This window comes from Bos taurus, chromosome 13 (genome assembly GCF_002263795.3).
Source record: "Bos taurus isolate L1 Dominette 01449 registration number 42190680 breed Hereford chromosome 13, ARS-UCD2.0, whole genome shotgun sequence".
Lineage (NCBI taxonomy): Eukaryota > Metazoa > Chordata > Mammalia > Artiodactyla > Bovidae > Bos > Bos taurus.
The window spans coordinates 12,472,022-12,497,323 of NC_037340.1; the positions used below are offsets into that span (position 1 = coordinate 12,472,022).

General features: G+C 43.9%; 2 protein-coding genes across 3 annotated transcripts in view; both read right to left on the bottom strand.

Moving 5' to 3' along the window:
- The window catches only part of PROSER2 (proline and serine rich 2), a 42,211-nt gene extending 35,057 nt beyond the window's left edge, over positions 1 to 7,154 (bottom strand). Inside the window, exon 1 of one of the 2 annotated variants that reach the window (NM_001102526.1) lies at positions 7,047 to 7,154. The gene's annotated coding sequence lies outside the window, so the exon portion shown is untranslated. Of the gene's footprint in view, positions 1 to 2,548; positions 6,824 to 7,046 lie in introns of those variants that run through there. The other variant, XM_005214100.5, reaches the window with a different exon arrangement.
- Positions 7,155 to 22,152: 14,998 nt separating this feature from the next.
- Positions 22,153 to 25,302, bottom strand: part of ECHDC3 (enoyl-CoA hydratase domain containing 3) — a 39,316-nt gene continuing 36,166 nt past the window's right edge. The window contains exon 6 of the mRNA XM_010811063.4: positions 22,153 to 24,067. Coding sequence (XP_010809365.1) covers positions 23,983 to 24,067 — 85 coding nt within the window. The 3' untranslated portion in view covers positions 22,153 to 23,982. The remainder of the gene's footprint in view (positions 24,068 to 25,302) is intronic.

Consider the following 25,302-nt stretch of genomic DNA (forward strand, 5'->3'; position numbering starts at 1 on the left):
TACGTGCCCTAGAGCCTGAGCTCCTCAACAGAAGTGGCCGCTGCAATGCGAAACCCGAGCGCTGCAATGAAGAGTAGCCCCCACTTTCCGCAACTAGAGAAAACCCTGGGCAGCAAGGAAGACCCGGCGGAGCCATAAATAAATAAATAAGAAAACAACACCATCAGTGAGAACAAAAATACAGCTGAATAGCCATGGTTAACCTAACGATTTTGGATCTGAATTGACAATTAGCACTGTAAAAAAAAGGAAAGTGTTCTTGAGATGCAGTTCTCGTTGCAGTATGGCTTTAGCACCCGTTGATGTTAAAATATTTTTCCTTTTAATTAACTTCTTTTTAATTGGAGGATAATTGCTTTACAATATTGTGTTGGTTTCAGCCTTACATCAACATAAATCAGTCATAGGCATACACGTGTCCCCTCCCACTTGAACCTCTCCCCACCTCCTGGCCCATCCCACCCTTCCAGGTAGTCATGGAGCGCAGGGTCTGAGCTCCCCGCGTCACACAGCAAATTCCAGCCGGCTATTTTACATGTGGTAGTGTGTATGTTACAGCGCTACTCTCTCTCTCTTCCTCCTGCAAATTGTGTGGAAGGGATTTAAAACAGGTCTCTGGCTTATAAGGAAAATGAGCCCACAATTCCTGGCTCCTCAGAGTTCCGTGTGGGAGCCCTGGTGTAAAATGATCTTTTACATGCCTGGTTGGAACTATGAGTTTTTTTTTTTTTTTTAATAAATGTTTCTCCTCAGACAATACCTCTGAAATCACAACATTCATTCACAGTAAGAATGAACAGGGAGGGAAAAAAATACACAACAGATTCACGTTGCACACACTTTACAACCTGATTGATGAAGTGAAGCTCAGCAGGAGCTCAGTCAACAAATTCACTGGGTCTCGATGCGTGTGGGGGACAAATCACATGAGGAAACCGAGGTCAGAGAGAGCTGGATTTAGGCTTCAGCTTTCCACTCTAGAGGAATGCCTTTTCAGACTTTTTCTGCACCAGAACTTCTGCTCAACATTAGACGTTTCCAGCACCACCCCCTTCTCTGTACCATCTTATCTCCTTCATCTTTCTAGCCTCCCTTCCTCAACCCTTGGCACCCCGCTCAACTTCAGGTTACTGCCTCAGTGCACGTACAAACCTCTCCTCCACTGCAGAACCCAGCCACTCATGACCCGTCCATGGTTTGTGCCCCCAAACTCAAGGCTAAACTCTTCAGCATGATGAGTAAAGCCATGGCTCACCGTTCGGACAACCCACTGTCCTGCCCTTGTTGGCCTGGCTCCAACATTACCTCCTGACAGGTCAGGGTACCTCTGACCTCTGCTTCCAAAAGACGCATGGGCCTCTGAGATCGACTCCCACTTGACACCTGTAACACTCTCACTAGATCACAAGTTTCTCGAAGGCTGGGACCATATTCAGTGACATCTATCTGCACTCCCAGGTATGCCCAGCACAGAAGGAACTTGAAAGTTCATGAAAGCGCTTCGAACCCTGGGGATCTTCACAGAAAACGTCAAATGTGCCATTGTGGAAAATAGCAACTGACCAAACTCACCTGTTGAGTATACAGGAACGGAGCCATCTTTTGTCTTTCCACACAAGACAATTCCTTGAAGTGAGCTATACAAAAAGAGCTATTTTACAGACACTCAGAGAATTAGGTTTGTAGGGGAGAGCTATGGTGAAGCCTGAGTGTATCATCTCCAGTTTCAAGGTCTGAGAGCACCAGAGAAGTCACTTAGTCCTTCCCCCCAGGCTCACAGACCAGGAAACTGGGGTCCACAAAGGTAAAGTGGGGAACCCGACGGTTACACAGCTATTTGGTGCTGAAACCTTTGGTGGAGAGAGTTAAGTACTGTTCTTTTTCCCGGTGCCAGGCACTATTAATTGATTAAAAAAAAAAATTACAGCAGAAACTAACGCAATGTTGTAGAGCAACTGTACTCCAATAAAAATTAATTGTAACAGTTTTTGGAACAAATGAGAAAAAGGAAGTAAAATAAAATATAATCTGCAAACATCTAAAACAGAAGCGTCTGAGGAGTGGCAGGTTTGTATCTCCAGGGACAGTTCAGTGACCAGAACATGGCAGATGCCCCAACAGCCTACAAATATTGCTGAATGAACAGACCAGGCCTTCAGATAACTAGAATAGGTAGAATGTTAAATATTTCAAAACTAGACAACGAGGCTTCTGGGAGATGCAGCAGAAGCCGAAAAGAGAAAACGTAAAAAAAAAAAAAAAAAAGAAGCCAAACAACAGAATGAGGGTTTGAGAAGGAACATACTATACAAACCAAGTCTTATAAAAGTAAGTACTCTTGGGACTTCCCTGGTGGTTCAGTGGTTAGGAATCTACCTTCCGATTCTGGGAGCTCGTGTTGGATCCCTGGTCAGGGAACTAAGATCCCATATACCGCAGGGCAACTAAGCCCACGCACCACAACTAGAGAGCCCGTATGCTTCAACTAAGACTGACACAGCCAAATAAATAAATAGATAAATAAATATATATTAAAAAAAAAACCTACTCTTATTCACTCGAAAGATGCTGGTGATAGAAAAGTTAATACAAAGGAGAATCAAGTCCTTGAACAGAGTTTTCTCCAAAGAAAATCTCGAAGTGGTCACTAAGTCCATGAAAAGATGCTCATCATTATTAGCCATTAGTGAAATGCAAATCAACACCACAAAAAGACACCACTTCATGACCACTGGGGTGGCTGTAAAAACAAAAACACAGAAAATAACAAGTGTTGGTGAGCATGTGGAGAAACTGGAATCCTCAAACATTGCTAGCGGGAATGTTAAATGGTGCAGCTACCGTGGAAAACAGTTTGGAAGTTCCCTGTAACTTCACTACTCACAAACCAAAAGGTGGAAACTACCCAAATATCCATACGCTGATAATGAATAAGTAAACTATGATATATCCATTCAGGGGAATATTACTCAGCCACAAAAAGGAATGAAGTAATGATTCATGCTACAAATGGATGAATCCTAAAAGCACTGTAAGTAAAATAAGCCAGATATACATTGTATAAGTCAACTGGTATGAAATATTCCAAAAGGCAAATCCACAGAGGCAGAAACAGGTTAGTGGCTTCCAGGGGCTGGAACAGGGGAGGAAGTAGAGACTGACTGCTTAACGGGTATGGATTTTCCTTCTGCGGTGATGAAAAAGTTCTGGAACTGGATAGTGGTGATGGTTGCAGAACATTGTGGATGTACTCCAGTTTATTGAATGTCAAGTATACTGCAGTACAGAATCTGCCTGTCATTGCAGAAGACGCAAGAGACCCAGGTTCGATCCCTAGGTGGGGAAGATCCCCTGGAGTAGGAAATGGCAACCCACACCAGTATTCTTGCCTGGAAAATTCCATGGACAGAGGAGCCTGGAGGGCTATAGTCCTCAGAGTCACAAAGAGTCGGACACAACTAAGCAACTTCACTTTCTTTCTTTCTATATCACATCAGACAAAATAGACTTTAGGGCAAAAATCCTCACTAGTGATAAAAGTAACTATGTGATAATAAAAATTCAATTCCTATTAGACAGTGTATGTCTAACAATATAAATGTACAGATGCATAGTTAGAAATTAAAATAGAAAGTTGTATTTACATATAGTCTCAGAATATTTTTTAGCTCAAATATAAGGAGCTATCAACAAAGACCCCATTACAGTGGGATCTTTCAATACACCTCTCTCAACGATTGACATGTTAAGCACACACAAAGTTAGTGAGAAATGATGAAATTAATAAAGTTCATTTACTGGAGTAGGAAATGGCAACCTGCTCCAGTATTCTTGTTTGGAAAATTCCATGGCCAGAGAAGCCTGGCAGGCTCCAGTTCATGGGGTCACAGAGTCAGACGTGACTGAGCACAGCACACAGCACAGCATTCAGTCATTACAATTGTAGGTATTAACTAATATGAAGAGAGACATATACAAAGAAACAAGCAACAACAAAAAAATAGGATTTCAATAAAGTTCATTGAACGGATATCTGTAGACCTCTACAGAACAAAATGAAAGAAAACATGTTTCTCAAACACATATAATGTGAATGTACTTAATGTCATTGATCTGTACACTCTAAAATGATAAATTCACTGTTCTATGGTTTTCACTATCAAAGAGAGAGAGAGAACCAAGTCTTGAGTGGTAGGTATTTGGAAACATCCAGTCTGAAAATACAAGTTTGTATGGAACAATCACATCGCTATTCAGTAAGGCAGCATGTTCTGCCCTGCACATTTCTTTACCATAAACCTAGCACCTACTTCCTCAAAACACGATTCAAGATTAATGCTGCAGGTTTGGGAGGGGGCCAACAGCATTGCTGAGAAGTGAAGCTTCGGGGTGGTTCTCTACAGAGGCTGCTATGGGGACTGCACGGTCCTGACGCCCCTGTGCTAACGTGAACAGAAGCTGAACCCACTCAGATTCAAGAGAGGAAGGCTGCAGGGCCCCAGGGGTAGAGCTGCCCAGCCCGTCATCCTGAGAACATGCAGGCAGCGGTGAAGCCACCAACACTGCACAGAGAGGGCAGTGGAAGCTGAAAGGAAAAGCCGCCCTCTACCAGCGAAGGCGCAGGTTCTGGGATGCTCCTAGGATGTCCTGGTACCAGTGGCAGCCGATGCACTTGAACTTTTGTTCCAGAGGATGCCCTGTTCTCAGCTCTGCTCCACCCAAGCCTTTCTCCTCTCCCCCAGGCTTCAAGGCTCAGCTCTATCTCTTGGAGTTATTTGAGATGATCTTGACAATCAGCAGAGGGTGCCAACCACAGGCTCCTAAGGTGTCTGAGAGCTTTGGAACCAGGGCCAGGTGTAGCTTCAGCTTCCAATGAAGGCTTTACTCGATCTGGTTTAATCAGTTCGGGTCGAGTGGCAGTTATCTAGGTGTGCTGGTGTGTCCCATGACTAGTTCAGCGCTCAGCACATTGGAAGTGGTCAGACAAGCTTGCAAATATTGCTGAATTAATTTATGATCACCCAGTGTGTTAGTCGCTCAGTCGTGACTCTGAGACTCTATGGACTGTAGCCTGCCAGGCTCCTCTGTCCATGGGATTTCCCAGGCAAGAATACTGGAGTGGGCAGCCATTCGCTTCTCCAGGGTATCTTCCCAACCCAGGGATCAAACCCGGGTCTCCTGCATTGCAGGCACAGATTCTTTACCCTCTGAGCCACCAGGGAAGCCCCATGAATGCCCAGGGCCTGCACTAAAACAGGCAAATCCTGCCCACAGCCTCAAAGAGAGTCAACGTGGAGCCAAACGCCCTCATATTTTCTTAAAATCATCTTTCTCCTTTCCAGACTTCTCTAAATAATCTGATTTTGGCTTTCTGATTTATACTAAAAGAGAAAATGTGTTACTTTTAAATTATCGGCATCCAATATCTTCAGTTCAGTTCAGTTCAGTTCGGTCGCTCAATCATGTCCGACTCTTTGCGACCCCATGAATCGCAGCAAGCCAGGCCTCCCTGTCCATCAGCAACTCCCACATGTAAAAAAACCTCTGTAGTGCTGTTACCAAGGCATATACCCAGTCCCTTAAAAATGGCCATTACAGGTCTGAGCAAGAAAATACACAAGATTCCATACATATACTGTCAAGTTTGGCAAGAGAGATTTTTGACAACTTCCACCCTTCCCACCCAATCCCAAGTAAATAGGGCATTTGTTTGTATTTCCACATTGGTCTCATAAACCAAAATACCTCCTCCACCTAGAAAAACAATCTAACATTCAGACACTGAGCTTTGAGGGCAGACTTTTTTCAGTGCATGCTAGAGCAGTAAGAATGTAGTGCTTAAAGAAAAGCATCTTTAATAAACTTAGGTTCTTCTGTGACCTTACATTTGTATCTGATTTGGTGTTTCTATAACTTCCAGAAATACAGATTAAAAAGAAAAAGTAGTTCTCAATGAAAATTAGAGCCAGAGGAACCTTCTTCCTACAGTCTCCAGCAACAGACCTGAATGTTCTACTGTATTTAGCAGGGGGAAAGGCACAAAATCATTTTCCTTTCCTGTGAGTGTTCGTTTTGCACCAAGTGGGTCCTGGCAAAGAGTTAAATGTTTTCTGAGGTTAGTTCCTGCGGTTTAAAAAAAAAAAAAAAAGGCTAGATGCTTAAATTTAGACTCCGTAAAACAATACTGGGAAACTTTCAAAGCCTTGGAGAAATACTGGAGTTTGTTTTATTGCCTTTTGTTAAATTGCACCACATCAGCCACAAAGTCTTCTCTTTTTTAATCCCTCGCGCCCCAGCTCAAGGACAGTTCCTACACGTTTCCCGCGTGACTCAGTTACCTGTTGAGGGTCAGGGGCTGGGGAGCGGGGGTGGGGACGGAAATCCACTGGTCACTTTGCACAGGACCCAAGTTTAACAGGTGGCTTCGGCCACCTCCTGCCAATATGAGACTCTCGCCCTCCTGCCTGCGGCGGAAGGGACACAGTGCCCGGGAGTTGCACAGCCGCTGCGGCTCCTCCGAGGAGGGCAGTGGGGCCAGGGCAGGAGTGTTGGGACAACCCCGGACAGCTCTGCGAGCAAAGCAAGAAACGTGCCATTGACCACCGTGCAACCCCCGGCAGGATAGCCTCGGAGTCAGAAAACCACGCGTCCTCCCCACCGACCCCGAGCCGGGCGCACGCCTACTCCCAGGATCCCGAGGGAGGTCCCGAATTTCCTGGGTGAGAGGCCACTGGGCCGACGACAGCCCCTCGGATGGCGCCAGAGTCTTTCCAAACTTCCAAGGGACGAGATGCGAAAGAACCGAAGAACGCGCTTTAAAAGAGATCCCTACCAGGACCGCACCGGCAGCGACCCGCGGGAAGAGCAAGCCGCTGGCTCACTAGGAAAGGGGGTCGCCCTTCCCCTTGGGGCCCCACCCGAACCCCAACTTCCAGCGATCGGCTCCAAACGCCGCCGGGTTCACCGTCGTGCGGGGCGAAGGGATCCGCTGCCAGAGCGCCCTCCCGCTCTCCCACCCTGTCCCGGATAAAGAAGTCCGCACTCACCTGGCAGGAGCGCCCTCCCCGGGGACCGCAGGAGCCCACCCTGACGGCGGACCGGGAGCCGAGCGCCCGCGCCACCCGCTCGCCCGTCTGCTCGCGCGCACCTCGCGGACCATCCCCAGCCGCCCCGCCGCGCGCGCGCTCTTGCGCGCCCTCTGCCGCGCGCTCCCGGCAGGGCGCTCGCTTCCGCGCACACCCGGCTGCGCGCTCTGCGCCGCGCCGCCACGCGTGCTCGTACGCGCTCCCACCGGGGTCTTGGCTGTCCCGCTCTCCAAACTCACAGGGCGCGTGCCCGGGACATTTAAAGGGACCAGTCCCCGCGCCGGTGCTGCCAGGCTGCCGCCTCCCTCAGAGGTCGTTGGTGTCGGTGCCAGGTTTGAATTGGTCCGATCTGAGTGAACCCCTAGCCCCATCTCTGAATTACACAGGGAAACATAGGGATTTGCATTTGAAAGTCTGAATGAAACGGACCATTTTTTTCCTCCTCCTATAGTCAGCTTTAAGAGGTTATTTTATATTTAGCGATAGTAACTATCACGAATCAAATTCTTATTAGCCTCCAACAAGGCTTTTAATAGACACACATAATTTCATTAAATCCTTAGAACAGCTGCCTGATTTCTCATCCCCATTTTACAGAGGAGGAAAACGGAGGTTCAGAGAGGCGAAGAAACGCGTCCAAGAGGTTTTGACCTATTGCGCGGTCCCGTTTCTCCTTAATCACCGTGGAAATGTCCACTGAGGTTATTAGCTGGTTGTGGAAAGCTTTTGTAAGTTGGTGGAAGTGAAATTAATGTTGGTGGAAGTTAATGGGGTGGGACAACTCTGTAAGAAGGGAGAAAGCAAGAGTTGTGGGGTTTTATTAATTGCAGGGTTTGATATATACTCAAATGGCAGATATGATAAAAACTCGTATTGCAGAGTACTTTGTACTTATCCCCATTTTACAGAAAGCTAAGGAAGGAAGTGGTTGATGGCAAAGGATGACTGAGTCGCTGGCGACACTTAGGGCTGAGCCTTAATTCCTTAGTCCTGATATCATTTCTTTGCCCTTCCCAGAAGGAGGCATCTGATTAAAGGGAAGAAAACTTTTTCACTAATAACACATTGGCCTCATCTAACTCCCTGCGTCTTTAATTAATGTTTACAAACACTTTAATCTACACCACTTACTACTTAATTAGGCAAGTATTATTACCCCCTCTTTCTGAACCAAATCCAGAAGAGACTTAAATCCTTAATCCTCCTTAAATAATGCACCTAAGCTTTCTGTCCATGTTCTTTTTATGTCCTCTTTTGTACCATTTGTTAAACATTAATGTATTTATCATGAATTGGCTTAGTAAAAAAAAAAAATTAAATAGCCACGGGTGGGAGGTAATATAGGCAACCTCTATCTTTCATAAATTCAGATTTTAAAAAGACATTATGATGAGTGCTTCCCAGAATTTTTCTTTTCCTCTTTTCTGGTTGTTGTTTTTCTTAGCTTGGTTAAACTTTTATGATGCATATGCATATGCTTAACTTAGTTATTATAAAGTACACATTATGTTGTGCATACAAATTAAATTTTACATGGTATCTTCTTCCAGGTGAAGAGGAAATATAAGGAGGAAGAAATTGAAGGATGATGGGATTAGGAAGGAAGAAAGGAAAAAGAAAAAGGCAAATAAAAAAAGGTGGGAAGGGAACAAGAAATGAAAATGGGAGAAATGAAAAGGGAGAAATGAGACTGAGGTTACAACCAAGGCAGTAGGGGATGAAGCCAGCCCTGCTAACTGGGACCCGAGCCTTGTGGGAATTTCAAGCTGGCTGCCCTTCTTTGGGGCTGGTGCAGAACTGGCCAGGGCCCAGCGTGAGTACCTGAGTCCTCTGTACTCCTGTCCACATACCTCTGGGCCAACTGAACATACCCAAAGGCGTTAGATGGTGAGAAAGGATGCAAAGTGAAGTAAAAAGCAAAAAATAGGTTAGGGGGGGAATTTAAAGATTGCTCTTCTTAAAAGTACTTTTTTTTTTGTATTTAAAAGTACTTGGGTAACATCAATGGAGAAAAGAGCAAAGAAACATCTGGAGGGTTGTGGACCTGCAATTTTTACTACTTTAAAGTCCATGATACTGACAAAACTTTGCTTTCTGTTCACTTGACTTTTTACTGAATTCTTTTGAGGCTGGTCTTTGCTAAGAAAATACCAGTGATACACGGCCCCAAATATTAGACGATTATTCTTATTACCTTTGTGTAAGTTAAAAACTTTTAAGTAAACTTTTAAAATGTAAGCTAATGATTTTTCTTGTATTAAAATAAGAACTGTGTAAATTGGCTTGAGAAACTGCAATATCTGTAATGACCACTAGAGGGAGGTAGACCGGAAATGGGAAAGAACAGAAAATAAATTTCAAGAGTTTTCTTTACTAAAAAATTATAGTATTTTAGAGCTAAAAGGGGAGATATCAAAAGACATGATTCTCCCTCTCTCTCTCTCCTTTTTTTCTTTTTTTGGCCGCACCGTGCGGCTTGCAAGGATCATATTTCTCCTACCAGGATTGAACTCGGGCCTGGCAGTGGGAACACCAAATCCTAACAACTGGACCACCAGGGAATTCTTCAAAAGACATATGTTTGATTTATGCCTCTTCCATTTAGAATATGTGTAAACTTGAACTATATATTCCTTTTGAGACTCAGTTTCTTACTTGTATGATGAAGCTATTAAACCTACTTTAGGAGGCTAAAACAAAATTATTTTAAAGTTTACTTTAACAAGTAGCAGATTAAAAATGTTAAGAAAATAATGAAAGTGAAGAAAAATACAGGAAATTTCCCCATTTGTTAGTTAAACATAGTATAAATAATAAAGTGAATGTTAGCATATAGAAATAGAATGTTAATATATATTGAACGATACAGATAATAAAATGGAGTAGATAACCCAGAAAAAGACACTGGGTCAAGATAGTAAAAAAGTCAATATAGTGTAGATTTTAATATGTGATGGAGTCATCTAAAATAAATTAAAAAGGGACAGATTCTCAATAAATGGACTTAAGAAAACTAGTAATTTGAAAAAAAATCAAGTTGAGCTCATACCTTTCATTATGTGTTAAAAGAAATTTAAGCTACATTAAAGAACTTTAAAACTAGGAAATTTAGGCAAATATTTACGTAACCTCAAGATGAGGGAATAAAAGAAATGAAAAAAATCATAAAGGAAATGACCAGTAGACTATATTACATGAGAGTTTTAAAATTCTGATAACTAACTAAAAATATTGTAAGCAAAATTTGAAAAGAAAAAAAACTTACAAAACTATAGAAAACAAATCTGGCAATTCATTTCATCCTCAATACAAGAGCACACACACATTGATAAGAAAACTCTAATAACTAAATGGAAAAATTGTCTTAAAGAGGAAATAAAAATGATTAGTGTGTATGCCATTATATATTTTTAATTTTCAAATTTATTTATTTATTTTGGCCACACCATGAGGCTTGTGGGATCTTAGTTCACCAAACAGGGATCACAGTTGTGCCCTCAGCAATAAGGGCATGGAGTCTTAGACATTAGACCACCAGGGAATTCCCATGTAATTATATTTTAAAGTGCTTGGATTATCCAGTAATTTAAAATTAAAATAGTAAGCAATATTCACATCTATTATATTAGAAAAAAATTTAAGTCTAATATTTAGTACTGGCAGGAATGCAATGAAATGGAAAGTTTTATATACTATTGGTTGGACATAAGTTGATATAACTTTACTGGAAAAATATTTGTATACTCTGGCCTTATAATTCCATATCTAGGGATTCTATAGAAATAATCAGAGATGAGTGCAAAAATTTGTGCACTGTCTCCTTTTTCATAATGTCAAAAAATTATAAATAACCATAAAAGTCAAAAATTAGGGGAAAGTCTCAGTCGTGTCTGACTCTTTGCGAGTATGCACACATGCTCCTTAAGTAAACTATTAAACTATGCAGCTCTTAAAAATGAAGTATTTTTCATGAACACAAGAAAATACCTAAAGGGGAAAAAAGAACTTTACAAAGTTGTGTGTAAATTACTGTTTCAGCTATGGAAAGTGCATGTATATATTAAAAAACTGAGTGAATATATCAAAAGGATGACGTTCTTTCTGGCGGTATTCATGTCATTCTCATTTTTAGTATTGTATATGTCCCAAATTTTCTGTTCTGGTTCTACATGACTTTTATAAATCAATATAGGTATACACATCTTTTCGAGACAATAAATGCCAATGTGCATAGCACAGAGCCTGGCTTATATCAAAGTCAGTAAATATTTGGTAGATGATAGAAGGAAGGAATAGAAGGAGATTGATGTACTTCAAGGATGACTTGCTAGTGAAATTTCTTGATTTATAAAAAGAAACTATTCTACCAACAAGGAAATTACAACCTGGAGGGCTTTTGGTGATGATTTCAAGAAAAACTTTAAAAGATGATAATAAAGTGGTCCCATACTTCCTGAAAGCAAATAGATCATGTACTACCTTGTTCGTTTTCCAGGTCAGTATTCTGAAGGAGAAATGCATGTGGAAGAAACAAATATGGAAGAAAATGGTAAATAAATTACATCTAAATTCAAAAAAAGTCTGGAAGAGAAGCAAGGTTCTAAAAAGATTCATGGTGAAGAAGTACCGTTCATTTGAGCTTCAGGACCCGCCAAGTGACCGAGGTCCAAACAGGAAGAGAGGATGTATGGAGCCCATTCATTCTTCATCCAAAAATACTTTGTGGTTTCGTATGTGCCAAGTGTTATGAAGGAGGTGCAACAGTGAGCAGTATGGATGAGTTCCCTGTCCAAGGAAAATTTATGATCCAGGAGGGTTTGGGGGATACAGACGAGACTCCAGTGATAAACTAGTTGGTCACCATCTGTCTATTAATCCCCAAATAGAGTAGGAGTGATTCTGCAAATAAAACAACGGTAAGGTGAATGGCATCCCCCCCCCCCCCCGACATAAGCCTGAGGACTCATGGTTGGTCTAAATTTGGCCAAACAACTTTGTTTGCTTCTCCTGTTATCTGGCTAGCTTTCGGTTTGCAGATGGAGTATGCAAAGCCAACAGGGTTTTGGAAATGACTCCAGGAACCCGTGGGTGGCTGGGGAGCCGGGGGATAGGAGAGCATTATAGAAGTTTCCTATGCAGTGTCTTTTAATCCTCTCCATCTCCCCTCAAACTTCACTAACGCCTCCACTCCTCAGGAATGCTTTTGGAGTGAGCCTTATTCTCAGGAGATTTGAATGTGGCTGAAACTGGCCTCGGGTGGGTCTCTGAGCCAGGACCCAGTGAGACCCAGTCCTGTTTGTGTCAGGGACATTTGGAAGGAGAGATGAGTACCGTGCATTGGAATACTTAACATTTGTAGCTTGTGTTACCTTCTGCTAAGTTGAATTCTCCTAAAACAATTTCAGTGTAAGGATTTCATTGCACCCAGTTCCTAGGTTTGAGGGCTGACATGTTTTTATACAATTCCACTGTGACCAAGCCATAACTTCTTCTTTGAAGTGACCCTTAACTTAAGGATGTTGATTCTCTGATTTCAAGGGAGCAAGATGCGCCTAGTGTTACAGTCAGAGAATGAGAGGAATCACCAAGGAGGGTCGTTGACCCCTTAGTCGGACAGTGGAGTCCAGGTCTGTCCCCAGCTTTACAGACTCAATAACTCGATTCCTTCAGGATCATCTGGATGTGACCAGGCGCTCAGACACTGGGTCTCAATTGTATTCCCAAGTGGCAATCTTGGTGGAGGAAAGGATGGTAAAATCAAACTGGCAATTCTTTGATAAGCTTAAAAATACTTTACTTCAATTTCTAGATTGTTAAATAGGATTTAAAGTATTCTCTACAGAGAGTCACAATAGGAAAAGATGTTCCCATTCACTGTGTGATAAAAGGTGAGATTTCCCCCCCTGTTGTCCTAAAATTGCCCTGAGAGTCAAAATACTTATTATCTCTTACACTCCCAGTTGAAGAAGTCACTAGGAACTAAGCCCCTCCTCAGGACTTACTGACAGTTGACGCTTCTGAACCGGCCCTTCTGACACCCACACCCTCAACCCCATTTCCAATCCAAGAGGCATGCGGGTCCTAAGCTTTGTGGAGGTGCAGTTAGTATTCACAGTGGGAAGCTGGTCCCTGTCCCCCGTAGGGGACTGGAGGCGGGGGTGGAATATATTCCCTTTCTGTCCTCCCCAGACCATCTCCTTTCTAATCCTCTCCAAGTCAACTGATGAGGGAATTTACATCCACAGAATCCCTTTTGCCATAAAATGTGGCATAATCACAGAGGTGACACCCCAGCGTATCTACAGACTCTACTCATGCTTCAAGAGGCTGGAATCTTGGGGGCCAGTTTAGAATTCTGCCTGCACAGAGGATGAGGGATGAGGTGCCTTTGATCCCCAAAGCCAAGTCTGGGGAGAGTCTTAAGACAATCACTTGTAAAGACTGGAGTACAGCAAAACAGGAAAACTGGACTCTTGCTAGGGTGACCCTGCAGCTGTCCACAGGTCACAAGATGCTTAGCAGGGTAAGAAGGTCTCAGCAAACATCCTAGGAGCCCAGGATCAAGGCACAGTGCGTCCTCTCCTCTAAAGTATGGGAGCAGCCTTGAGAGGCTTGTTACCTGCCCGGGTGGGGATTTCAGGGTGGTCCCTTCCATCGGGGTTGAAGGGCTGCAAGAACAGTAGGCCGGAGGGAAGATGGGGAGCTCTAACCACCCCACTCTTCAAATCCGTCCAGGTGTATGAAGGGGACTCCTCAGTTCCTGGGGCTCCATAAGAGAGAGTGCATGTTACCCAAGAGGCAGAACCAGCAAGCTGCTGGTGGGGGAAAGGGGCAATGGGCCAGCAATTGAATTTCAGATGGAATGCCTAGGACTGAATCTTTTTAAAAAATTTTTTAAACATTGTGGTAAAACATACATAAAATTTACTGTTTTGACCATTTTAAGTGTACAGTTCAGTGCCATTAAGTACACGCACAATGCTGTGCAACCATCACCATTATCCGTTCGCAGGACTTTTCCATCATCCCAGATGGAACCTCTGTCCCCATTAATCTTTCACTCTCATTCCCCAGCCCGCACCCCAGGCACCCGACACTCTGCTTGCTGCCTCTATGATTTTGATGACTCTAGGGACCTCACATAAATGAAATCACACAGTACCTGTCTTTTCGTGTCTGGCTTCTCTCACTTAGCACATTTTCAAGTTCATCCATGTCATAGCATGAATTAGAATTTCCTTCCTTTTTAGTTCAGTAATAATCCATTGTATGTATGTGTCTGACTCTTTTCGAAGCTATGGGCTGAAGCCCGCCAGGCTCCTCTGTCCGTGGAATTTCCCAGGCAAGATTGCTTGAGTGCCATTTCCTTCTCCAGGGCATCTTCCTGACTCAGGGATCAAACCTGAGTCTCCAGCATTGGCAGGAGAATACTTTACCACTGTTGACACCTGAGAAGCCCCACATTAAGTATAGACTACACTTTTTTTTAATCCATCCTTCTGTGGGACATTCTTCTAGGGACTTCCCTAGTGACTCAGATGGTAAAGAATCCGTCTGCAATGCGGGAGACCTGGGTTTGATCCCTGGGTCAGGAAGATCCCCTGGAGAAGGGAATGGCAACCCACTCTAGTATTCTTGCCTAGAAAATCCCATGCATAGAGGAGCCTGGCAGGCCACAGTCCCTGGGGCCGCAAAGAGTCGGACACGACTGAAGGCTTTCACTTCACTTCCGTGGATGGACGCTTAGATTGTTTTCACATTTTGGCTATTGTGAATAATGCTGCAGTGAAATTGGGTGCACAAAACTCTCCCACTTTCAATGGTTCGGGGTGTACACCCAGGAGTGGAATTTCTGAATGGCATGGTGTGTGCATGTTTACTTTTTCCAGGAGCCACTACACTGTCTTGCACAGTGTCTGCACCACTGTAGAGTCTGACCAGCGTTGCCTGTCTGAGAGTTCCAGTTTCTCCACATCTTCATCAACACCTGCTATTTTCTTTGTTGTCCCCATTGTTTAATAATTAGAATTGAATCTTAAATACAAAAATGAGACTGGTCTAATAATCAAAAACATTAGGCAACTTTTAAAATCTGGCCAATCTGATCACTGATGTCCTGCTACTCGGGGAAATGGGAACTCAGCGGAGAGCAGCCGGGGGCGGATGCTGACAGCAGTGGAACCATTCCATGCTCACACCCTAACACGCTGAGAATCTTCTGTAAACCAGTTACAGGCATACAGTTCTTTTTCTTAAAATGCTTACTAGCTTTGACAATGATTCATGTAAGAATGCAGCAGCCCACACATATTTACTGCCTTTTCCATTTCACCTCCATTTGCTTCCAAAACCCTGGCTGTCCAGATTCTGTTGCCTTGACTGTTTGGAAGCTGTCTTTTCTGCCAGCTTACAGGCATCTAGCAGCTTGGACCATCCATTAAATAGAAGTATTTTTTCCCAGAGTTGAGTCTGTAGCAGAGTTCACTCTGTTCTCCTTGGGCAAAGACATTCATCACCCTGGCCTTAAATATGATTTCTGAGACCATGACCTGAACAATCTCTACCTCTGGGCATTATCCACTTTGTTGAACAAGCTGGTACCTCCTCTGTGTAGTCAGGAGTCATGTTTTGAGTTGTCTGTCGGGCATCTCATTAAACTCAAATTCATTCATTCATCTGTTATCCCTACTAGGTTGTGAAAGGTGAGGCTCTCTCCTTAGCATGCTTGAGTTGGGAGAAGTATAGAACAACAGCAACAAAAAAGTTAAATCATTCTGCATGATACAGAAACAGGAGTAATTCACTGGTATCTCACGAAGGGAGTAGAGGTCTTGAAGAAAGAAATGGAAGAATCTAGAGGAATGGGGTTGGGGAGGGCTAGCTAGAAACATGGGAGAAAACCAGGGAGATGTGGAGAGATGCGTATGTAGACATTCTCTATGTGGGAGGTGATGGAACTCAGGGCAGCGACATCCAACATTGAATTTGAAGTGTTTGCACATCGTGTGGTAATTCTCTCTGCTGCTCCCAAGCTGTGTAACACTGGCAGTGCTTTAGGGGAACAGAAGGGGTCACAGTCCATGATTTCAGGACAGCAAGGATGGCTAAAGCGGGGCTGGTAGTAGTGGTGTCAGAGGACAGCAGGGAAGTTGGTGACGGTGTGCGGGAGAAGGAAAACCCATGTGCTCTCAGGTATTTTAGAGAAAAAGACAAGAAGGTTCTAGATTCAGCTGTTGTGACTGCATTTCATTTTGATATTAAGTGAAACAGTGACCTCAGGAAGTTGGAGGCCAGGGAGATGCTTAGATTATAGAATCTCCATGAACAAGAATTGACCTGGGGCACGAAGTGTCTGTTCTTCATACAAGCTAGCATCCTCATAGGACCAGCAACGTGTGTTTATCATGCCAAATGTTTGGCCCTTGTCTTTTGGGCTCATCATCTCTCAGATCCTGACCTTCTTTCTTAAGCACTTTAAAAGACCTGGAGGGAATTCTTTGGTGGTTTAGTGGTTAGAACTCTGAGTTTCAACTACCAGGGGACCCAGGGAGCTAAGATCCTGCAAGCCGTGTGGCAAGACCCAAAAAAAAAAAAAAAAAAAAAAAAAAATGGTCTGGAGCCTCTCTTGCTCACATTTCAGGAGTGTAAATAATAATAACCCTTACATCCTTATACCATTTCATGGTTAACAAAACTTATTCACTCACATTTAATCTTTTTTAGAAAGTGTGGTTATTCCCATTCTGAGGAAACTGAGGCTCAGAAGTGTTTGGTGACTTGTTCGATCTCATTCGAGTAGTAAGTGCCTAAGTGGCCATTCTAACCCACTGCTCTCTGCTTTTCACTAGAGCTGCTGTTCCTGGGTCTGTGTTGACTGGGTACAGCAGTACTTTTTCCATGTATTTTCTCTCTGTAAAGCCAATTAAGGGATTTGTGCTCATACTGTTGACTATTTTCAAGGTTATTAAATTACTGTTGGGGGGAAATATAAACTTTTTAAATAAGAGTTTCAGGAATAGTCATAGACATTAGAAATGTGGAAATCTCATCAGAAATATAGAAATCTCATCTTATTAAATATTCATCTGAGTGGAATCAGCTGAGGAAATACTATGGGAAGGCTATGGGGATGGCAAAAAATAGAAACTGTGTTTCAGCTAAAGGTTGAGAACTACATAAAAATACATTATTTCGATGGAATGCACCAAAACATTTTCCCAAAGCATTCCACAATTACTGAATGCCAAGTACAAAGTACTACTCTAGACCTGTGAAAAGAGTCTGTGCTTTCATAAATCAAAGAAATCAAAGAGATTCCACGAGTAAGGACAATGCACTTAAAGCAGCATCTCCGCCAACACAGAGTCTTCATTCAGGCAGAACCACAGAAGCTACAGGGAGGTAAGGCTACAGGTCATGTGCCCAGACTTCATTGTTTTGGCCATCGTCACATCTTCCTTTGGTTTTATTTGGAATCCCTTAGCCAGGCTGACAGGGGTCACAGAGATAGACTCAAGACCCTGTAGGTGAGGGGCAGAGCTGGTCAGAGAGAAGATGCAGTCTCCTTCCTACTGACCACCCACCCCAACCTGGGCAGGACAGATGGTCCACCCTGCAACACCTGTATTACGGTAGGAGAATAATTACTCCCAACAGGGAATCTAGACATCCCCATTTTCCAACAGCTGTTTGAGAGTAACAGGGGTAATTGATAACACAAACATCTCTGTGATAGGTTTTGAGTTTTGTCTTCCATCAGCTCATTTCCCACATTTACTAAAATACAGAAAAATTAACTTATTTAATTTTCATTGGCTTTCCCTTCCCTCCATCTTCTGGGATGATATGCTGATGAACTCTGAAGAGGAACAGGCCTGCCTAGATTCATAAATTGAATTGTTGAAGCAATTGAGGTCTGACTCTAGAGCCAAACGCAATATACTGGTAAGGTCGTCTGATTTGATCAGCAGAGAGCATGACAGATAACAAGCCACTTTGACTCATATTGTATTAAAGTGTCCTGTTAAGAAATTCCAAATGTCTGAGACATTTCTAAGAGGGCCACATAATTTTTCCTTTCATAAATGCATTTTACTAAAAGATGTACTTAAATTGTAAGTTCCTCTGGTGCATTAAGAATATTCAAGTTACATATAAGACTACTTCTGCAGCTTAAGCTACATCTACAGCTCTGGTCCTATAGCAGTTTTTATACCTCAATCTCGAAATATTTTTCAGATACCAATTCATTAACTAGATGACATTTTATATTCCATTTTCAGAAGAAGAAACTGAGGCTTCCAGAAAACCTGCAGAAGGATGTGGTTCCTGCTCTCCCATCTGTAGCTCTCTTCAATAAAAGACCTTTGCAAATTGAAGGACACTGCCCAACAGGTAGAGTGATTATCAAAGCAGGGTGTTTTTACAATAGGGGTAGCTTAGTGATAAAGAATCTGCCTACAGTGCAGGAGACACAGGTTCCATCCCTGAGTTGGGAAGATCCCCTGGAGGAGGAAACTGCAACCCACTCTAGTATTTTTGCCTGGAAAATCCCCATGGACAGAGGAGCCTGGTGGGCTACAGTTCATGGGGTCACAAAGAGTCAGACATGACTAAGCGACTATAAAACAAATTATTACAATAAGACAGTAGTAGAAAAACACACTATGATTTTTGGCAAAATAGCTTTCAGACAGTTGAAGAAAGCCATAAGCATTGGAATAGAGGAATAAAAGGCTATTTAAATGTATTTTAAAAAATAAAGCATTTGTTCTCTGGCCCAGTGAAGGGTGGGAGTGGCATTGCCTGGACATCTTTAAATAAGTAAAAAAGTATCTAGTAACTAGAACTGCAGGATCCGTGCATGCCAAGGCTGTGTGTCATTTCAGTGCCAGCCTGTGGGCCGACCACCCCCTGGGGTCTGATCACTATCTCCTGGGCACGGTTTGCTATCTGAAGGCCTTCCATTTCACCAGGGCTTGCCTCCAGGAGCAGCATATGCTGTCCTGTGGGGACAGAGCCTTCTTGGCAGCCATTTCAAGATTGTGAAGTGATGACCCAGTTCCCTTAAGAAACAAACTGCGAGGAGACCATGGATGAGGGATGGAAGCAGAAGGCCTGAGGCTCATCAAATCCCCCCAGACATCAGAGACCCACCCCTCCGCTGGCTTGGCTCATGAGATGTGGCTCACTCATCCACACATTTTTTCATGGGCGATCAGAATGGAACCTGCTGCTCATATCAAGATGCTGAAGTCAGGGGCTTCCTTGATGGCTCAGTAGTAAAGAATCCACCTGCCAATGCAGGAGACACAGGTTCGATCCCTGGTCCAGGAAGATCCCACATGCCGCGGTACAGCTAAACCTATGTGCTACAACTACTGAGCCTGTGCTCTAGAGCCCAGGAGCCATAACTACTGAGCCCATGTGCCACAGCCACTGAAGCCCGAACACTCTAGAGACTGTGCTCCACAACAAGAGAAGCTGCTGCAACGAGAAGCTCATGCACTGAAACTAGAGAGTAGCCCCTGCTCTCTGCAACTAGAGAAAAGCCCTCGTAGCAAAAGACCTAGCGCAGTCAAATAAATAAATATAATTGTATTTTTTTAAAAAGATGAAGTCACTTACTCATTATGAAGCCATTGAATTGTCTCTTTTTTTTCACAAGTGGGACTGAACCACCAAGCTTAGTGGAACAGAACTTGGGGATCTGCTGTAATAATGACTCAGTTCTTTTGTGGCTAATAAGCAGACAAGTTGGAGTGAAGCCCCAGTCTGTGAGGTGTGACTGCTGCTGATAAAGGTTCCTGCTCACACATGCCAAGCTTAGGCCTGCCTTCTCAGCTGCATTCCTCCTTCCTACCCCCAAATTCCCTCTTTACTGGATCCTTGCTGCTTCTGTGGCCTGAATTCTTCCTGATCTGCACCCCCATCTGCCAGTTTGCTCTCATTCTGGCTCCTTAAAGATGTTGCTGGTCCTTGAAATTCACAGCTTGAGTGCTGCTGCTTCATGGAGATTTCCTGTGTGTCCCCCCAAAATCCCCACCTCTTCCTCTCTCTCTTTTTTTTGTTTTGCCTTAAATATATATTTCTTTCTTTAAATTGAAGTATAGTTGATATACAATATTTTGTTAGTTTCTGGTGTACAGCAAACTGATTTGAAGATATATATATAAAAAACTAGAGAGTAGGACTGTTATATATACATATACTGGATTGATGTATATACCGATCCTAAGTGAAATCATCCACAACTTGGTATTATTTTTGCTTTGGCTCCATCCCTTCATTCTTTCTGGAGTTATTTCTCCACTGATCTCCAGTAGTATATTGGGCATCTACTGACCTGGGGAGTTCCTCTTTCAGTATCCTATCATTTTGCCTTTTCATACTGTTCATGGGGGTCTCAAGGCAAGAATACTGAAGTGGTTTGCCATTCCCTTCTCAAGTGGACCACATTCTGTCAGACCTCTTCACCATGACCCACCTGTCTTGGGTTGCCCCACAGGCATGGCTTAGTTTCATCGAGTTAGACAAGGCTGTGGTCCTAGTGCGATTAGATTGACTAGTTTTCTGTGATTATGGTTTCAATGTGTCTGCCCTCTGATGCCCTCTTGCAACACCTACCGTGTTACTTGGGTTTCTCTTACCTTGGACGTGGGGTATCTCTTCACAGCTGCTCCAGCAAAGCGCAGCCGCCACTCCTTACCTTGGACGAGGGGTATCTCCTCACAGCCGCCCCTCCTGACCTTGAACGTGGAATAGCTCCTCTAGGCCCTCCTGCGCCCACGCAGCCACCGCTACTGGACATGGAACAACAGACTGGTTCCAAACAGGAAAAGGAGTACGTCAAGGCTGTATATTGTCACCCTGCTTATTTAACTTATATGCAGAGTACATCATGAGAAACACTCAGCTGGAAGAAGCACATGCTGGAATCAAGATTGTCGGGAGAAATATCAATAACCTCAGATATGCAGATAACACCACCCTTATGGCAGAAATTGAAGAGGAACTAAAAAGCCTCTTGAGGAAAGTGAAAGTGGAGAGTGAAAAAGTTGGCTTAAAGCTCAACATTCAGAAAACGAAGATCATGGCATCTGGCCCCATCACTTCATGGGAAATAGATGGGAAACCGTGGAAACAGTGTCAGACTTTATTTTTTTGGGCTCCAAAATCACTGAAGATGGTGACTGCAGCCATGAAATTAAAAGACGCTTACTCCTTGGAAGAAAAGTTATGAGCAACCTGGATAGCATATTCAAAAGCAGAGACATTACTTTGCCAACTAAGGTCTGTCTAGTCAAGGCTATGGTTTTTCCAGTAGTTATGTATGATGTGAGAGTTGGACTGTGAAGAAGGCTGAACACCGAAGAATTGATGCTTTTGAACTGTGGTGTTGGAGAAGACTCTTGAGAGTACCTTGGACTGCAAGGAGATCCAACCAGTCCATTCTGAAGGAGATCAGCCCTGGGATTTCTTTGGAAGGAATGACGCTAAAGCTGAAACTCCAGTACTTTGGTCACCTCATGCGAAGAGTTGACTCATTGGAAAAGACTCTGATGCTGGGAGGGATTGAGGGCAGGAGGAGAAGGGGACGACAGAGAATGAGATGGCTGGATGGTATCACTGACTCTATGGACGTGAGTCTGAGTGAACTCCGGGAGTTGGTGATGGACAGGGGGGCCTGGCGTGCTGCGATTCATGGGGTCTCGAGGAGTCGGACATGACTGAGAAACTGAACTGAACTGAACCAAAGCGAAATCAACCCTGAATATTCATTGGAAGGACTGATGCTGAAGCTGAAGCTCCAATACTTTGGCCACCTGGTTCAAAGAGCCAACTCATTGGAAAAGACCCTGATGCTGGGAAAGTTTGAGGGCAGGAAGAGAAGGGGACAGAAGAGGATGAGATGGTTGGATGGCATCACCGATTCAATGGACATAAATTTGAGCAAACTCTAGAGACAGTGAAGGACAGGGAAGCCTGGTGTGCTACAGTCCATGGGGTCACCAAGAGTCAGACATGACTGAGTGACTGAACAGCAACAACAATATTCTTTTCCAGATTCTTTCCCAGTATAGTTTATTATAAGATATTGAATATAATTCCCTGTGCTATACAGTAGGTCCTTGTTTATCTGTTTTATGTATAGTAGTGTGTATCTGTTAACCCCATACTCCTAATTAATCATCCCCCCAAACTTTTGTTAACTGTAAGTTTGTTTTCTGTGTCTGTGAGTCTGTTTCTGTTCTGTAAATTAGTTCATTTGCATCACAGTTTAGACTCCACATATAAGTGATACCATATGATATTTGTTTTTCTCTGTTTGAGTTACTTCATTTAGTCTGATGATCTCTAGATCCAAATGGAAAATGGCATTATTTCATTCTTTATGGCTGAATAATATTCTATGGATATATATACATCACATTTTCTTTATCCATTCATCTCTGGGTGGACATTTAGGTTTGTTTCCATGTCTTGGCTATTGTAAATAGTGCTACTGTGATCACTGGGATGCATGTATCTTTTCAAGTTATAGTTTTTCTCCTTTTTGGCTATATGCCTAGGAGTGGGATTGTTGGATCGTATGGTAATTCTATTTTTTTTTTTTTTAAGAACTGCCATCTCTCTCTTTTTATAGTGCTTGAAACATTTTGGCAGTGTAATTGTCTCTATATCAGTCTAACTGAGCAGGCACAAGGCCCAGGAGAGGGAGGCCCAGCTTGGAGCCTGAAGGACTGCTCTGAAATGACAGAGCTAAAGTGCACTGTTCTAGATTATGGAGGAAGGCTCTGGGGCTCAGGGGGTGGAGGTGGAGGAGTATAGACAATTGTAAGTCAGGCTGGATTAAGACAGTAGTAAACAGCCCATCCAACCTCTGCTCCCAGCTTCAGCTCACTCGCTCACCCATCCCTTGCACAACTGCTTAACTTGTTTCTCATGACTCAGGCCTTGACCGCCCAGGGTCTTGTCATGTCTCCCAGGAATATATGCAATGTAGTGGGGGACCCCTGAAGATGGCACAATATCTGTTCCTCCCCCAGTGATCTCCAGTGATAGAATTTCATGACAGTGGTGGAGAAAGCATTTGGAGTAAAGGTCTTTCCTAGGTGGCCCACGGAGAAGGCAATGGCACCCCACTCCAGTACTCTTGTCTGGAAAATCCCATGGATGGAGGAGCCTGGTGGGCTGCAGTCCATGGGGTCGCTAAGAGTCAGACACAACTGAGCGACTTCACTTTCACTTTTCACTTTCATGCATTGGAGAAGGAAATGGCAACCCACTCCAGTGTTCTTGCCTGGAGAATCCCAGGGACGGGGGAGCCTGGTGGGCTGCCGTCTATGGGGTCGCACAGAGTCAGACACGACTGAAGCAACTTAGCATAGCATTAGCATAGGCGGCCCTCAGATTATATCACTTTAGGGATCGCCAGCTATTTCTACTCTTTATGCTTCCCTGGATAAAGAAGGAAAAAATTGAAAAGAAAAAAAGATATGGACTGTGGGATACAAAACTGAGTTTAAAAATTGAACAAAATCTTCAACATGGCATCCCCAGGTGGAGTCCTATGTCTTACTCATTCTCAGATATTGATTCCTCTCTTTTTCTACTTTAGTCCCTTAAAACAATCAACAGAGACTTCCTTGTGGTCCAGTGGCTAAGACTTCACACTCCCAGTGCAGGCGGCCCAGGTTCAACCCCTGGTCAGGGAACTAGCTCCCTCATGCCACCACTACCACAACTAAAGACTTCCCATGCCACAACTAAGACCTGGTACAGCCAAATTAACTAATTAAAAAAAAATCAAAACATAACTGAACATGGGCCAGTATGGGAGGTTTCCCTGTTGAGTGGGCTCAATTCTTTCCCCAAAAGTGAGTTATTTCACTACTTAGTGCCTTGATTTTCCATGTGCAGAACTGTTGGTCATGCTAGCCGTTGTCTCCTTGCTCAAAACACCATCAGGGACATTCAAGCTGAAAAAAAGATTTAGATTCTCAGTAAATATTTGTTAAATCTCTTGCTCCAACATACTTACTAGAAGTGAGAAATACAGTGACCTGAGACTTAAGTTCCCCTTTTTAATTTTTCAACTTGGAGGAAACTTATTGTTTTTTATGGAAAAAATTTCATTTGGCTCATTAAATTGTTATAATTTTCTTTTTAATAATAGGTCTGTAATAGATAAAAATTTCCCCAAAATTGTGGAAAGTATGGCTTCTCATCGCACTATAATTTTGATGATTATAGCTAACAGCTGCTCATTTAGTTGGCATCATTTGGGAGAACTGAGACTTACCTCTTTATTGTCCTCACTATAATAGTTCATGTTTTGATAGAATCTCTTCAAAATCCATTAAATATCCTTTTATCTTCCTAAACATTGTCCACTGGATATGTAATTCAGTGCCACCGAATCATCTGGGTCACTCTGCACTGTCTCCCCCAACCCGTTACCAGGCAACAGTGGGGCAGTTGGGTGGGGGGCAGGGGGCGGGGGACCATTAGTAGTCCTGTTCAGCCATTGGTCTGGCACCAGAGTGGCCCCTCCCGCAAGCAAGCAACTGTCCATGAGCGACCGTTAGCGGTCCAGCACAGCAAAGGGTCAATGGAGAGGTGGTCGGGGAGTGGTGGTCGTCAGGCGGGAGAGTGAAGTAAGAGGCGGATCCTGGCCCTCTCCCAGGGTCCCTCCAGCTCATCTGGCCTCCGGCTGGCAGATGAACTGAGGGGCCCAGGAAACAGGTTGGGGGCCGTGTCCTGCAGGCTCCGGAGCCCTCACCAGGTGCCACCCACTGGCCAGGCCCAGGCCTTGAGGTGACCCTCTCCCCCACATCTGCAACCTCATGGCAGCGGCCGTCTGCCTGGGTCAGCGTCTGCGGGACCTGCCCTTCCTTCACCTGCCATACAGGCAGCCTGAGGAGCCTGAGCACTGGTTGCATCCTGCGCGCCTGGTTTTCTCAGTGATGGCGGCTGGACGGGGTCTGGAGACCTGGCCCTGAGGGAGCCGCCAGCTGAGATCTGCCCTATCTCAGCCAGGGCTGGACCTCAGAGGGTGACGGTTGTCCCTGGGGACCGTGTCCTTTCTTGTCAGAACAGAGAATAATAGTCACTCGGTGGAGGTTTACAGGAGCATCTTTCCCTGACTGTGACCTGACCTCAGGAACACAGGCTCTGCCACCAAAATGTTGGCAACAACACACTGGCCCCTCCC